At 37.9% G+C, this 17389-nt stretch overlaps 1 protein-coding gene across 1 annotated transcript; it reads right to left on the bottom strand.

The window, feature by feature from the left end:
* Window positions 1-4864: 4864 nt before the first annotated feature.
* LOC306885279 (uncharacterized protein) lies at window positions 4865-17350 on the bottom strand. The gene is made up of 4 exons (XM_079441701.1): window positions 16955-17350; window positions 12454-16083; window positions 6721-6949; window positions 4865-5664 (listed from the first exon to the last, which is right to left on the bottom strand). Exons 2-4 carry the CDS (start codon window positions 15994-15996, stop codon window positions 5636-5638), a joined length of 3801 nt encoding a protein of 1266 aa, XP_079297827.1. The 5' UTR covers window positions 15997-16083; window positions 16955-17350; the 3' UTR covers window positions 4865-5635.
* Window positions 17351-17389: the final 39 nt, after the last annotated feature.

Here is a 17389-nt window from a genome sequence, read left to right on the forward strand (position 1 = left end):
CAGTGTAAACTATTTCATTAGAAGAAAGACTAGCACAGCTATGAAGGGAATCCTTTGCATGGGACAACAATAACATTGACCAGTCAGAATCAAATATTCCAAAGCACCAAATAATACAAACAAATCTGTCATTGATGTCAAATTTAGCCTTTGCAATTGTTTTAGTCACCGGTTATATCTTTACATTAAATAATACATATACACTGTTTAAAGGTCTGGGGTCGGTGTGATTTTTTAATGTTTTTAAATATAAGTCTCTTCTGCTCACCAAGGCTGCATTTATTTGATTAAAAAAAAAAAAAAATAGTAAAATTTTGAAATATTACCATTTCAAATAACTATTTTCTGTGTGAATATATAGTAAAATGTAATTTATTGCTGTTATGTAAATCTGAATTTTTAACATCCTTACTCCAGTCTTCAGTGTCACATGCTCAAGAAAGATTTCTGATTATTATCCATGTTGAAAACCGTTGTGCTGCCCAAGATTTTTGTGGAAACGTGATACATTTTATTTTTCACCGATTAATAGAAAGTTCAAAAGAGCAGCATTTATTTTAAATAGAAATCTTTTGTTACATTAGAAATGCCTTTACTTTCACTTTTGATAAATTTAATGCATCTTTGATGAATAAAAGCATTTTTTTATTTAAATAAACTTTTAAATGCTAGTGTAACCAAAAGGCATTTTTAATATGCTAAAATAAAGCATCATGCCAACAGTGTGATCAAATGCCTTTTGGAGCAGATGGCGGCTCCTCTGGAGCTGAACTGTTGACCCCGTTGGCCCCGGTTATGACAGACCTACAGGAGAACCAGAGGATGCGTTGGTTCATAGACATCAGTGGGAGTTCATCTATATTAGTTTAGTTAGCAGGAGATCATAATCTCATGAGTGTTGGAGGTATGATGCAACTGATAAAAGCTCAAGGCTTGCTGGTTTGGTCGCCACCAAGGACTGACCTATGACCATCACCACTGTGTCTCTGTGCAAGGCACTTAACCTCAGGTTACTCTAGACTAGAGGACACTTGTAAGACACACAAAGATAAAAGCATTCATTTTTACATTCAAATAATTATAATAATACCATTTGAAATATATTTCACTCATAACGTCTGCTTGTAAAACACGCTATACCGTTCAACATTTGGGGGTCTTGAAAGAAATTAATAATTTTATATAGCAAGGACATATTCAGTGTAGAACAAAACATAATATAAATGATATTTCCACACCAGAACCAGTGTATGTGACTTGATATGCCATAGAGCAGCGACATTAATTTATGATGGGGTCAGTCTCTATGGAGTAACCTGAGGTTAAGTGTCTAGATAACAGACACAACGGTGATAATTCATAGGTCAGTCCTTGTGGGAATTGAACCAGCAGCCTTACAGATCCCAGCTCTAAGCACTGACCACAACACTTTAAGGACCTTTTTACCGCAATAGGCCGATATTATTTCTACCTAATGGTTCAACACGTGAATGTCTGAAGCCTCTGGCAGTGAAGCGTTTTAGACTCCATTGCATCATTGTGGTGACTAGCAACTCGCATCCAGACAAATTTCTGACAGCAGCTCTGTATGACACATAGACAATAGCCAAAAACTATGTTTTTCAGTGCAACACAACAATAGCAGTGCTTGTTGACAATAAAATGTGTTATTCTACAAGCTTGGCATTGAAAGAAATGCCTACATTTAGGAGAATATTGAAATTCATGCATTTAGGAAAATATTTAAGTGCATGCATTTAGGAGAATAGTGAAAGCTACTTGTAATATGTGCATTTTATTTGTAACAGTGGTAGCTGCCCAAAACACAAATAGACTCTTTTTTTAAAAGATTTGTTTTGGGTGCCAGACAGGTTTAATCCTGTCAAAATTTAAATGAACCCAGTATGTGTTTTCCTGGGAATCAAACCAGCATTTGTAAACTATTAAAAGAATGATGGGAATCAAAGCAAAAGATTAAAACACTTCAAAGTGAATCAGATTTTTTTCCCCTTTCATGCTCCAATAGAAGCATCACATCTGCGCATCAAAGGTGTGTTCAGGTAAAGCAATGCAATGTCTGGATCTGACAAACCCGTACACACACCTCTGGTACTCGCTGTGTGTTAAAGGATCTGAACAGAACTACAATCGAGGTGTAATTAACTGGTGAGAGTGTCTGTGCTATCCGTGTTCTGTGGTGTGACTTGCCTTTTGGGAAAATAACTATTTCAAGACTGAACCTCCTGCACGGTGAGAAAGCCACATCTGACATCTTACAGCGCACACCGTCGCTAGAACAGAGAGATGTGCTGTCATTTTTAGACAGACATATGTCTATCTGTATATGAGCAAGTTTCTGTCTGATACAGCTGTTAGACACACACTGAGAAAACTTAAACAAATATGAATATATCAGATGAGCCTTCAAAAGACATGAAAAGAAGCCATCAGTTCATTAGAGAGGGGACTGAGATTCAAGCAATCTGTTAATGACTGGATGAAGTTCCTGAAGCCTTAAAAATTCACTTATGTTTATGCTCTAAGCAGGTGTTTTATACCAAATTGATATGCAATAAAAAGCACAAATCACATTAAGTGGAAATTACCATGATAGAATGGAGAAAATACACACCATGTGCTCAGATAGGCCGCAAATGACAAGAGGAAAGCCCAAAAACACAACAAATAACCTATAATATTTGCAAATGCATTGAATAATAAATCAAGCTGCTGCTAAACTAATATTACATCAGACTGACAATGCACAAACCCACAGCTGTACATAATGTGACGTTATGCATCACTTTGACAACAAAATTGCAATGCAGTTAATAAAGCTTTTAAGAAATCATTCATAAAGAGCACAGTGATATTCAAATTAGTATGCATTAATTCAAAATGCAATGCCTGACACAATGAATGTAAAGCCTGGTCTTCTGTTTTTGTCAATATTTTCCTCCAGTGTAAAATATCCCTCAAATTACAATTGCATTGCATGTAATTATAATGGTTCATAATATATATTTTTTTTGTTTTAGTAAATATGTTGATTCTAAAGACTCGAATGTGGAGGGAAAACCAAAATAATCAAATATAGTTTGATCAAATCTAGTCAAATTTCTGATTCTATGATGCACGATTTAGTGAAGAATCATAATTTAATCATTGTCGGAGCATATATTTACACACTTCTTAATCACTACACAAGAGTTCCTAACGAGCACAGAGTATTTATAGTGCAAGAACAGAGCTGATGAAGGTCCCAGAGCAGGTCCATCATGAGCAGGTGTCTCAACACTCACTCTAAAAATGGATGTTGATTGACATGTGCATTAGAAACTGGGTTTTGACGGATGGATTCCTGGGATCATGTGACAGACTCGAGGGCCAGGCCTATGCATGGTCCGATTAATAGAAGCGGTCTAAATCTTTCCTCTATATTGATTACCAGCATGACGTTTGTCTCAGTTTTCAGTCTTTTGCTGCTCTCTAGTGGTCTTTATGGGTAATTGATTTGGACCAACAAATTCAGCAAAAGAAAGTGCCCCCGCTCTTTAAAAAGGTGATTACTTAGGCTATATAATACACATACAACATCAAAATCAAAGCACAGCATAAAAACATTTGGTTTTATCGCCCTTACCAATAGTAGCCTACGTACAGTGATGGTAATATACCATGGAAAGTTACTCCAATAGGCCTATATAGCATGGTATTACAGTAGGCTACTTATAAAGTAGTTATGTTATTAACATGCTGTTTCAATTAATACCATGGTATGTTCAAAACCGATAATTCTATAAGTAGGCTATAAACATACTTACATTACGATATAAGGTAACTGTCCGCTTCATAATCTTGGGGAGGAAGTGGTTTACACTGACTATACGCGAGCAGAGCCGTTATAATTTTTCCCGCTCATCGGGAATTTAAAATTATCCGGGGAGCGGTGGGGTGTATTTACGGAAGTAAAAGCAGAAGATCAAAAAGTAAGGATTAAATTAATAACATTAAAATAGGTTAATTATAATATGTATCTGCTAGTAGTTGTGGTAATAATTTTATCTGTTAGTAATCCATACCCTGAAGAAATGTTGAAGCTCGATTTGGATGTCCTCACGTGATCACATGTCTGCCGTGATTAGCTGAGCCGATACCAGCGTGTTTGGTATCTCAGGTGTAGCTAATTAACGCGACTAATTAACATTTTTTTTTTTTTTTGAATGACAGCGCGTATTTGCTATGCGAGTCTAAAACTGAAGAGAGGAAAGACAGTTCAGGTAACATTTGAATATTAGCAAAACTTTTAGATATGCTTGGCTCGACATTAGCAAGCTAACACTAACAACTGTCTACAGTGAGCATTGAGTAGGCCTACCATTGTTTATATACTAAGTGTAATGCCATCACTGAACAATATCACATTGTTGTAAGACACACCTGAAAGAGGATTTCGTTACTGTTATAGATATTGATTGTTGATCAATGCAGGGGAAATCTTCAATCATAGATTACATTTTTAGTTGTTGAAATAAGTCGTTGCTAGGACATACAGTTAAATATTAAGTGTGAGTTTTTCAAAGTTATACGTGAGAGGAGTATTTATACTTAATCAAGTACTCACAAATACTCACCTGAAAGCGTATTTGGTCTAAAGTACAGTAACAATCTCTAATTAAATTTGACAGGCATTAAATTGATTTATTAGTGTAACTGTCCACAGGGACTGTGCAGATGGGCAGCTCATTAATATTTCAGATGATTTGATGTGAAGAAACACTCATCGTTTCTATAAATACCCAGCAGGTGGCGCTTCAATACAGCCAGTGTGTAACAGAATGGATAAAATAACCAGTCACTCAATGATTGACCCCACACACTTTCTGTTTAATTGTCTGTAATGTTTCTTTACATTTTGAAGGTGCTTCATTTTGTTGTAAAGTTAAAATAGACAAACTGGTATTCACGTACAAACAATATACAAAAGGTGGATTTTTAATTGATCGCATTGCAAAAATCCAGGCGTGCTCCACTGCATATAAATACACACAATCCTCTCTGGCTCACTCATACTCCATATGCAATGTCAGAATGCTATTTTACAATCACATGATGAAAACCTAACTATTTCCTATACAAATATCATATCACTGTTCCATGAAAATATTAAATCTAATCTTTATTAATCATACATTCACAAAAGGGAGTGAACTCTAAACAGAGTGACAGTCAGATGAATACAAATAAATCCCCTTAAATGTTGTAAATTAAATCTATTACAGTTATTTCTTAACATAAGCATTTTAAAATGAACAAAGCATTCAGAACATAAAGATTTTTTAAATTGTGCAAACCATTTTATCAGACCTGAGGACATGTTTCTGTGCATCAGAACAGCACTTATGGCTTATCCTGTAAAATTAAAATGAATTTTCTTCATCTCTGAACATGAAAAAGAAATGCTTTTAAAATAATTTCATTACAATAATCTCTAAAATACTGCGCTTGTAAAGAATTTGATTCTCTGAACATGCAAAACTAATAATATTCAATATTAATTTTTTTAAAAACTTCATCATTACTTACACCTCCTTCAAATGTCAAGAATTGAAAATCTAAAGGATGCCATGGTTTGTCATTTGGAAAGTCGTTTACAGGATTCATCTGGGGGAATAAGACAGAGAAAAATTAAATTTTAAATGACAATGAAAAATATTTTCATCAATTTTATGACTTAATTGTTTTTATTAGGCCTAATGTTTTATTTAACTGGAGCAGGATTGTGCCAGATTCAGATAGATAGATAGATGCGTCTTGTGTTGAGGCCAGTTCAATTCTGATTCATCAACTGAAAGGCAGTTAGTTCTTCGATTCTGAGTTTTGCACAACCCTAAACTGCAGGTAATGTACAATTTTATTTCATATAGGTATCATAACAGCACATAATACAATTGCTATTCAAGATTCAAGAGTTTTTATTTGTCACATACACAATTATACATTGTATAACCAGCAGTGAAATGTAGGTAAATGTAGTGAAATGTATGCTATTTTCAAGGATGTTCACCCAAAATTTGCTGAAAAATTTAATTATGGTGTGGATCATTGTGATGTTTTTATCAGCTGTTTGGACTCTCATTCTGACGGCACCCATTCACTGCAGAGCATCCTTTGCTGAGACACTGATGCAATGCTACATTTCTCCAAATCTGCTGAAGAAACAAACTCATCTACATCTTGGACGGCCTGAGTGTGAGCAAATTTTCAGATAATTTTAATTTTTGGGTGAACTATCCCTTTAAGAGCAGTGCAAGCGAAAACACTGATAAAGTCAAAATTTGAGCTTTATATATACATTGTAAAGCACACATGCATAGACAAGCTCTCTAATACTAGTTTACACACACGCAACAGCTACATGTAGTCATTCAGCAGAATTTAAGATGCATTTAACACATCAGCGTTATTTCTTCATCCGGGGCAATCTAATTTAACTAGTGCACTTTCAGTGTCAATGTAGCTTATGCTTCATTTCCTGTTTGACTTTGAGTAATTAAAAGTTAGTAACAGAATTCTAAATCTGTCGTTCATTAATTTGTCACAGAATTACCTAAAGAATTTATTCACAATGTTTCTTTTTTATACATAAGAGAATATAGGGTTTGTTAATTCCAGTGTTGATTAGTATATATTTTGAAGATGTAATTTGAAGCCACTGACCCACTTTTAGGAATCGAACCCTTCCTGTGCTCTCATTCATGCCACTGCGAGTCACAAACGCCACGCTGTCCTCCTCCTCATCTTCCTCCTCCCCCCCACGCCACCCCTCTTCCCTCCCGCCGTCCTCCGGCCCCGGATGAGGAGAGTAAGGGAGGGATGCTAGCGCACTGTCTTCTGAAGGGTACTCACAAACTCTCTCCAGCTGAGCGTCATCGAAACACACCTTCACCTAAACCAGAGGAACGGTGAGAGAAAGAGAACAGTCAGGAAAGACACATTATAGTACAGTCTGGAAAATCCAAGTCCATATGCTAAAAAAAGAGTTAGAAAAGACTGAGACTTTTTTTAACATCAGCTTTTGTTTTCCACAGAAGAAAGTCTTGGAACAGCATGATGGTGAGTGACTGGTTTTAGCAAAGTTGAAAATTAAACAAGAAAATACTCGGCCTATTTCAGTTTTTCTGCTGAACAATTTCAAGTTTAATTCAGCATGATTCAAAGTAAATCCTGCACCAGGTTTTTTTTTTTTTTTTTCTCAAGCATACAAAAAGCAGTGTCAGGTAAATTATTATATAAAAAAAGTAATTAATTACTAGCTACTAATTGCATCTTCAAAAGTGTAATTATATTGCTGTACTAATCATTCTCTTTCTCTATCTCTCTCTCTGAAACCTCAACCAGTTGAACAATACAAGGATAGACATGAAACGTCTATTTAATTCCTTCAAATAAATAATAGAAAATTGTATAAATTATTCTTGAACTGACAGAAGTATTTAAAGGGAGAAGGTTACATTTAAAACATACATTTTTACATTAGATGTTAAATCCACTATCGTTTTATATAGAATTGGCACTGTATTTAATGCAATTACATCAGAAGTAACTGTAATTAAATTACAGGAAGATAAAAAGTAATCCCTTTTTACTTTTTCAAGGGAAAAGTAATTAAGTTACAGTAATAATAATTAAGTAATGCATTAAACCCAACACAGGCAATAAGACATGATTTCAAAGATGTTTTTGTCTGGCTTGGAGTTTCTTAAAATGACTAAATGAGTCTTACTGTATCGCGTATCTTGTCTGCACTTGCTTGGCCATTTTTAGTGATAAACAGGAAAGTGTGTTCAGCTGAATTCTAGCAGTGATTTGTTAGATGGGTATAAAAAAGGTTATTATACCACGGCAGCCCTCGTGTGAAGCCCTCTTAGTGTGAAGCCCAAAGAGTGTAAAGACCATCGACTCTACCGTGCGACTCCACCGGGCTGGGACACCAGCAAAGCATATAAGTATCACTTTTTATTTATTTATTTATTTTTTTCATTTGTTTATTTATCTATTGAAATGTTGTTGTATGCATTTGTCAATTTTATTTAATTTCTGTATTTTCTTAAATGGGTGTGTATAGAGTATTTACAGAGTGTTACCTTAGTTTTAGTTACTTTTTCTTATTTGTAAGTCGCTTTGGATAAAAGCGTCTGCTAAATGACTAAAAGTAAAGTAAAGTAAGTAAAGTCTAAATGCTAGAGCAGGACAGACATCATGTTAAAATATTAAACCACAATTGAAACCATTGCCCTAAAAATATCTCAAATCGAAGCAGAAAATCTTAAATTCATAAGGTCATGACATTAAATGTTGCATGCGCTGCAAAAAATGATTATATCTTACATTTTTGTTTATCAGTGCAAATTTCGATGCACAATGAAATTTTGAAGTCTTCTGAGAAACTGATCAAAATTAAGAGTTTGCTTAAAACATTTTTTTTTTGCTTAATACTTGTTTTCTCTTTAAAAAAGGTAATTTTTCTGACCTCATTGGTAGATATTTGTTATTTTAATCAAACTCACTTCATTTTTGATCAGTTTCTTTGTGTCCCTTCCATTTTCTTTAATTGGTCTTAAAAGTCGTAAATGTACCTTCACCAAACCTGCAGAAACCCTGGATCAAGTCTCCCCTCAGGGATTTTGGATACAAAAATGACATTTTGTTAGGAACTTATCAGACTGTAGCCATTTTACAACAGTTTATATCCAAAGCAACTTATACTGCAAAGGTGACATTTAACACTTTCAGAAGAGCTTAAATGCATTTGCACAGCAATTATGAATACACTTATTTCATTAAACCTTAACTTGGTTGTGTAAAGACGCTTTTGCAGTGCACTTTAATCCATAATTGCCTTGAAATCACCTGCCGTTAACCCTATAAAGTTACTGTATCTTATTTGATACAAGGCCTCCAAATGATCAACACGATCAAACCTGTTGCACACAATCTACTACATGCCTTCCGTCATCTTTTCCCTAGTAAGTAAAAGCTCATTTTGTATAATTGTACAAACACCCGACCCCAGCTTGAGCTTCACATATTTTTGCTGTCAAATCTTGATTTATTTATCAAGTAAATGCCGGAATAACTGCAGTCATATTTCCAGATGAGCACTTACTGGACTGAAGCAGCGCAGCTTTACTTATTCTCTCAATCATCAATGGATTGCATATAAATCATATGTTTGGATCATTTCAATCTCATCTTACTAAGACATGTTATTGGAGATATAGAGTGACCACTGATATTTAGATAATTTTATGTCAGTATCTGCTGTACTGTTATGAAGATCTCATTTATTTACATTGCAAGCGTCCGAATTTCAAAATATTAATATCTTGCATATTTTTTCCCTCCATATTATCACTATATACCTGACTATATGAGTCATAACAGCCTGATGGACTTAATATAATACAAAACACACATGCAAACATTTCCTTTTTTTTTTTTTTTAGGTTTTTGTTTAAAGGTTCAATGAAACGCTTGCATTTCAAAACATTCGATTTTTCAGACTTTTTTCATATGTCAGGCTTTACAGGGTTAATGCTGATAGCTCTCATAGCAATCAGACCAGTGAACCTTCAAACATACTGTAAGCTAAAGCAGAAATAACACTGTGGACATAATACAGAGAGAAAAGTAGCGCTATAATGGCTTAAGGTTCAAATGAGGAAAGTGTAGAGTCCCCTCCCTCTGACAGATTAAGAGCTGGTGAAGAGACTGACGTCAATCGTTCTGCAGGAGGCATCGGTAATACAGCCATACTACCATACTCAACTAAACTGTTTTTAAAAAGTTAGTCATCTCATTTTTTTTATTTTTTTTTCCAATACTGATTATAACTTTTTTAATTCAGTTATGCAAAGGTAGATTGGTCTACCTAATTGGAAAAGTAAGACTGATTTCCCCTTGGCAGCTGCTAGTTGGTCAAACTAGTTCTTAAGACACAGTCTTAACATAGTGGATAAGTTTATGCAACTGGCCCCTGTACAAGATTTTCTGTATGCATGTGCAGGTGATCTAGATTCAACAGAATGTTTAGCAAACAGCCAGAGCAGTGCATGGAAAACTGATCCTCAGAAAGTCAGTCTAAACAACAGGCCAAATGAGCCAAGACACAGAACATAAAACTGTCTGCAAAGACAGTCAACAAGCGTGAACTGCAAGACGGATGAAGGTTAGATGTGGTCGGAGTGTAAACCGGGGTAATGACTCTTGGAGCGAGCACTTTCACACACGCTGTTAAATGTAACGCATGTACACATGATACTGTCGGTCATACATTATGAACTGAAATTTTCATAAACCAATAACCCTCTTTGTTTTATGCATTCTCTGCTGTCTGTGCTACAGGAAGTGACACCGCTGAGAGGAGGAAGTAGCCAAAGAGTTGTCACAAGACTGCTTTAAAAAACCCAAAATGTTGCAGTTATATAAAACATGTAGCTTGTAAAAAATACACGTATTATGCACATCACCTTCATCCGTGTGTACAGTTTAGCTTTTCATGCTATGCTCTGCTTTTAAGGTCTTGTTTTTGTCACTTCAATTGGAAAAATTTATTTGCACTACCATGAAAACATTTGCACTACTATCAAAACATTTTTTGTTTTAATGTTTTTGAAAAACTGTTTTAATAGCTGAAACTCTTTAATGTAAAATTTGACTGTAGTACCCTTGATATTTTACATGAAAATTTCAATTATTTACCAAATTATTCACAGTTCACTGATGTTGGTTGGTCAATAATATTTCTTTTTTATATATATAGTAAGCGATTTAATTTGTTTTTATTTTAAAATATATTTAATTTTACTTTGAGACATTAAAATTCCATTAACTCTTCCATTAACTTTTAATAACACTTATTTTAATATAACTATTAACATTTCAGCAATTTTATGTATTTCCCCTACAAATCCCGGTTTAAGGAAGAAACACTTCGTTGCCATAAATGGCCTACATTTATGCAAATGTAGTTTCTGTTTTCTAATTTTATAAAGTACAATCGTAGCTGCACATTTATCTGTATTCTGCAACTTTACTTAAAGTAACAACCATGTCATTTATAAAATTAAATGCTTTCTCCACTATCATGTTTGTGGTCTTCTGTCTCAAGAGTCTGATTTCATTGATGTTTTCCCTTCATGTACATTTGACTCCAGTTCGTGGCAGAAGTTAGTGTATGTGGTTACACTGATAGCCACAATGCAAACATACTGCTCTATTAACTCCCTGTGAAAACCCAGCTAAATTAAAAGGTCATTCTTCTGTTCCTAGGAGAATGCTGCCAAATTCTCTCGTTCCCTCTTTCTGCTCTGTTGAGTTCCTTTGTGTTTGCTGTGTCCCACATACTACAATAAGCTGTGTTTGATGAGAACAAGCAGTGCCATTAAACTTCATAGCGGAAGACAGGAGCAGGACTATATATCTCTCAGTTGCTGATAGGTGAGATATAGAGGTTTCCGGAAGTGAGAGTTTCCAGCATTGTGTGTTAGTATTTTTTTTGCAGCTCTAGGGAGGAACTACAAAAATATTGAGAGGAAGCCAAGCACTCGGTAGTATATCATGTTTATCAGCCGCACTGACATATCCTGCAATCAGATGCCATCATAAATGGTCACATGAATGTTCTCTATGTACTGTAAATCCCCCTATAGTGTAAAATGAGATGTCGAGAATATAATGTTCTGACACTGTTATGCTCATTAACAATCTTCTGTAGACTTAAAACTACATAATTTTTGGCCTGGGTCATTTTAGACTAACAAACATCGAGGTCAGACAGGATGGTGTCAGGGTGAAAGGTACTGAAGAAGGCATGACTGCAATAGATTAACCCCGATCTATTCATAGACTTGCATTCTACTTTATAGTCAGGCATTTATTGTAATGGTCTTTTTTTGTTTGTTAAGTCAATCATTTTAGAGGTAGGAGTAATCATTTTTATGGCTTGGTTTGTTTAATTGCTCCTGAACAATGCACAATGAATCAGGTGTTTCCTGAAGTCATTTTCCATTTTTTCTTTTTTCATGCAGCGTTTAAATGTGTTAACTCACACAGGGACTATCTTCACCTGTGAACTGCGATGGCGTGAGAGATAAGCCTAATCCAGGTTTAACGCTGAGCAACTGCTTTGGCCACAATCAAAGACGACAGAGAGATTCTGGCCTGACTATTGAGAGATCACACTTTGATTTGCTATTGGGAATCTTCTGAAGTGCAATTGTCTGTTCTCTGAAATAAAAAAAAAATCTCACTAAACCGTAACCACACATCTAAAACTTTGCAAATTATTTTCATTGCATTGTAGTGCATTCTCAGATTTGTGTTGCCCTAATACTATCAGCACAGCAGCTCATCGTATTGGTTATGCAAAAAATACAAAAACCCACTCACCGCTTTTGGTGTCCCTCTGCTTTTCACCAAGCATGACCGTTCAAGGTTCTGGTAGCCTCCAATCACCTCAATCTCTTCTGCTGTAGGGTACCGCTTCTTCCCTGCCTCCTTGGTGCTGCTGGGAGAAGGGGTGGTTATATGGCCCTGGGGGGCCGCTTTGGGCACTGCAGGGGTCACTGTTGGGACTGTTGAACCAGATGAGGCTGCCCCTGCAGGTCTTCTAGGGGTGATTGTGATAGTCGTTCCTCTCTTAGCTGGTCCACCTGAGGCGCTCCTAATGGAAAAGAGAGGCGGAGATGGAGATGAAGAGGGGGATGCAGTGCAGGGAGAGGATGACGACGGAGAGTTTTGTTCTGGAGGTTTCTGTGAGTTTTCTGTTGATTCTGTGTTCCGGGCGTTGATTGTGAATGACCTGACCTGCTGGGATTTAAGAGGTTGTCTTTGGGCTTTCTGTTGGGCTTGTGGAAATCTGGGACTTGAAGGTGTTTGGGATTTCTGCATCTCTCTGAGTATGTCTGGTTTCTTCTGGTCCTCTGCTACCCTAATTTCTGGTTCTACAAGCGGACCACTCTCCATGGTGGGCTGTGCCTTTTTGTCATTGTGGGAGCCACATCCTGCTTTCTGTTCTCTCAGCTGTAGTCTTTCCACCTGCCGCTGTACCATCTGAACACCTGTCGACTCCATCGTCTCGGTTTTGTCACCGTCCCTTCCATGATTCCACAGCTTGGCAGTTTCTGGCAGGATGTCCGGTGACTGTGCTTGTCTGATGGGGTTGTATTTTCCCTGAGGTCCGCTGTGTGGGGGCATATCAGCTTTCCTTTCACTGATGCACACTGCAGTCCTGGACCCCACCGTCTTGAGGTTATAGATCCGGCTCATGGCGTCCAATGAGTCTGAAAGTGGTGGGGAGGAAGAAAGAGAGGGAGGAAGGTATTCTTCCTCTAACAACTCTTCCTCTCTTTCGTCTTCTCTTTCGTCAACGTCCTGTGTTCTCCAAGCTATGCACGTCCCACGCTCCTCTACATCTCTCTCTGCTTCCCTCAGGCAGATATCGCTCTCTGATACGTCTCTGAAGATCTCCCCAACTTCTCTTTCTGTCGAAGCTGACTGCAAGAGTGACAGAGAAACAGGAACAGGAAGTTGAGGGCTTAACTTTGCCATGTTAACATCCTGTGTGACGTCAAACAGTCTGAGAGTCTGTAATGTGGTTTCTTCCTGTTCTCTCACAGTTCCTCCTGCTTCTCTGCTGCCCTCATCTTTGTCATCATCCCGTCTTTCCTTCTCTTGCTGACGAATTCTCTCTCTCAGAGACTCCACTCGGGTCAAAGTTCGCCCAGCCTTCCAGCTTCCTCTCCTCTCCACTTGTGCTCCATCTTGTTTATCCCCAGCAGGGAGACTAGCCCTCCTTCTTTCAGCTGATATATCAACTCCATAAAATACAGTCCTGGGGATGGTGACTCCCTCTTGGGTGCAGAGTTTGCTCTGGCTCAGTGTAACAGTTTGTTGTGCGAGTTCTGAGGTAAAATGTATTTCCTCAGTTGCCTGTTTTGGAAAGCTTTGATACTGTTGATGCTCTTTTTGATCCTGGTTACCCATTTCACCAGAGATCCTTTCCATGTCTCCATGTGAAAACACATGCCCAGCCCTCTTGAGTTCTCTGTCTGATTGGACGTTTGCTATTTTACAGACTAGGCCTTCTGTGTGTTGAGTAAGGACTGCTTGTCCAGCATAGGCCATAGTCGGGCAACACTGAATTTCTGCTGGGAAATCTATAGTACTATCATCCGAGGGTGGTATATATATGCCATGGGGTTGTTTTGAAACTGCAACATTTACCTCATCCTGATTCCATCTCCTTTTAGATTCTGTTTTGGCCTCTGTTTGGAATTCTATGGGTCTCTGTTTTACTGTAGTCTCTCTCTCCACTCGCCTCTTATCTCTGTGTATCTCTTTATCTACCATTATCTCTCTTTCATTCTCCTCTCTCACTTTCTTAATCTCTCTTTCTGAGCTGCTCTCTCTCCCATCTTGTTTGATAGGAACTCGTCGTGCAAACGCAACTCCCTCAGGGATTTTGACGGAGGCCACAGTGAAGCCTTGTCCTCCATCTATATTTGAAGTCCATTCCTCTGTCTCTCCTCGAACTGAGTCATTCCACTTATTTTCAAAATTTCTTTGTTTTTGTCTCTTTTCATGCTTCACCTCATCAGGTTTGGGTCGACCCCATCGCCTGGTGACCTTTGGTTCACTTCCTGATTGATCGGTGACCCTTGTTTTGACCCTGCGGTCGGAGTACGACCTCTCCACCATCTTAAAATCTGTATTTTCCTCACAATCTCTGGGCTTCTGTTGGCAAACCACACGGTCAGAGAAGCTAAAGGAGCGTTTGGGAACACCCCTGAATGTCGGACTTGTGTCCGTTTCTTCCGTACTCTGGTCCTCCTGCACAAACAGGTCTCCTGTGCTGTATCTGGCCCGGTTCTTGCCTGGTTGGTTGAAGCACTCAATGCTCTTGGAGCGCATTGGAGGTTTTGGGTGTTCACCGAACTTACTAAGCAGCTGACTAACCCGACCACTACACTCTGGAGTCCCCCTGTCCTTGTGGTTCAGGATCCTCTCTGCTTTTTGCATGACCGTCCTCGATGTCATTCGCATAGAGGACCATATTCCCTCTTTCCCTAAATGCTCACTCCCTCTTTCTGGGATCCCTTCCATCTCTGTTTCCCATCTCCCGTCTGTCATGGGAGGTTTGATGATCAATACTTCCGAAGCCCTAATTTCCGTCACGCTTCCTCCACCAGCTAAAAACTCCCTCAAATCCATCCTCATCCTTTTCTGTTCCTCCTCGACCTCCCTTTCTCTCTTTTCCAGTTTTTCCTTACCATTTTTGTCTTTCTCAATAATGATAATATTGTTTGCTTGGATTGTGTGAAGACCTACGACCGGAGAAAATAGGGATGCGCTACTGTCTGCCTCCCTGCTTTCTCTCCCAGTGCTTCTGTCTCGCTCTCTTCCCTCACTTTTACTTCCCATCTTCTCGACCCACATCTCTCTATCGCGTCCTCTCCAAATCTCCTTCTCCGTTTCCTTATTTCTTTCTCTCCCTCTATTATTGGTGGCCTTTTTATGTTCATTCTCTCCATCTCTAATCACCTCCTTCCCTCTGTTATCTCTCCTAAAGCTGTTCTCAGAACGAATGAAGGGGTTCTGTTGGATGGGGCTGATGGTTTCTTTGGATATCTGTTTTTGCACTTTATACACAGTCTGGAGGTGAAGTGTGAGTTTACTGTCTGCCTGCTCCGTGACAATGTCCTCAGTAATGCCCAAGATATCTGGAGTATGCTGTCCTCCATCTCTCTCTTTCTCCCTCTCTCTTTCCTCATCCTGCTTCGCCCTCCTTCTCTGGATGATCCCTCGTTTCCAAGCCGGCATGCTGGCCAGCCGCTCCTCGTCCTCCCTCTCTAGTCTCTCTCTCTCCTCCTCCTCTCTTCGCTTTCGCTCTAGTAGCAGCTGCTTCCATTCCGGTAAAGCAGAGAGAGACATAACCACGGAGTACTCGATGAAACAGTGCTGTTTTACTGATCAGAACTTTTGCACAAATGCAGTTTTATCCAAGGACATCCAGGAATCCTGTCAAAACAAATTGATGTATACATTAGCTGTTGTATTTTTAATTTGTATGTGGTAAACATGCAACAGTGTAAAACTACTGTTAAAATAAACTGGTGCTCTTACAGGTATATTTAGATTAGATTAGATTAGATTCAACTTTATTGTCATTGCACATGTAAGGTACAGGGCAACGAAATGCAGTTAGCATCTAACCAGAAGTGCAATAAGCAGAGGTACAGGATATACAGTGTCTACAATAGTTACATATGTACAGAATATACAGATAAGGCAGTAGTACTATGGACATAATTTACAAATTTTTAAATACTATCAGTATGATATACAGATGGGTGATATGAACATACTATACAGATGGATTGTACAGTAAATGTATGTACACTATGAGCAAAAACTATGAATATAATTACAAATGGATATGAATAAGCTATACATTAAGATATATAAATACTAGTGCAATGAACATTGAAGATGGATATGTACACTTGGTCGGATAAACTGTCTTATATCACCAATATCCTGTGAAATGCAAGTCTTCCTGGAGTACAAATGGACATGTTTTTATTGAAGGATCAAGATACTAGGTTTAAAATGAACCTGAATGGAAATAAGAAGGTATATTTACGGTACACGGACTGGTCACTTTTTTTGTGCAATATTAAGCAAAATTTAGCTTTTTATTTCAGGTCACTGTGGTGTCAAATTAATTTTAAAAGCACACATTTACATGCAATTTATCTATGCAAACATTTGCATGCTTGAGTCCGGTCACATGAAAATGCCTAAAAGTATTCTATATTTTGACATTGATGTATTTGAAACACAATGGGCTACTCGATATATAATGTTTTAAATAACTGTTTCTACTAACCTTATTGCTTCAAATTGTGTGGATGACTGAATTCCTGATTCAATGGAATGAAGTTTTCTTCGTTTCCACGCGCTCGACGTTCATCTTTCCATTTGTTTAACTCTAAAAAGACCCCTCAAAAGTCCAGATAATCCTTTCAATCCTCGCAAAAGCGAAGCAGCAGCCTTCTTTCTAACACGTGACGAGTAAGAAACCTCCAGTTAATTCATATTTCTGTGATTCTTTGAACTGTAGGCTATATCGGTCCCTTGAACCGGAGCGGCAGTGTAGTAAATATTAGCGGCTTTAGAGGCGCAGGACTGTAACGTTAATCCCATAATTACATTAAACTCCAGCGGGAGAATCACAGGCGCCTAAGAAAAGACGCCGTCTGCTGCCCACCTCCTCCTCCTCATCAGAGTCCTCTCCCCGGACACCGGAGCCGTTAACGGGAGA

Source organism: Barbus barbus, assembly GCF_936440315.1.
Source record: "Barbus barbus genome assembly, chromosome: 19".
NCBI classification, from domain to species: Eukaryota; Metazoa; Chordata; class Actinopteri; order Cypriniformes; family Cyprinidae; genus Barbus; species Barbus barbus.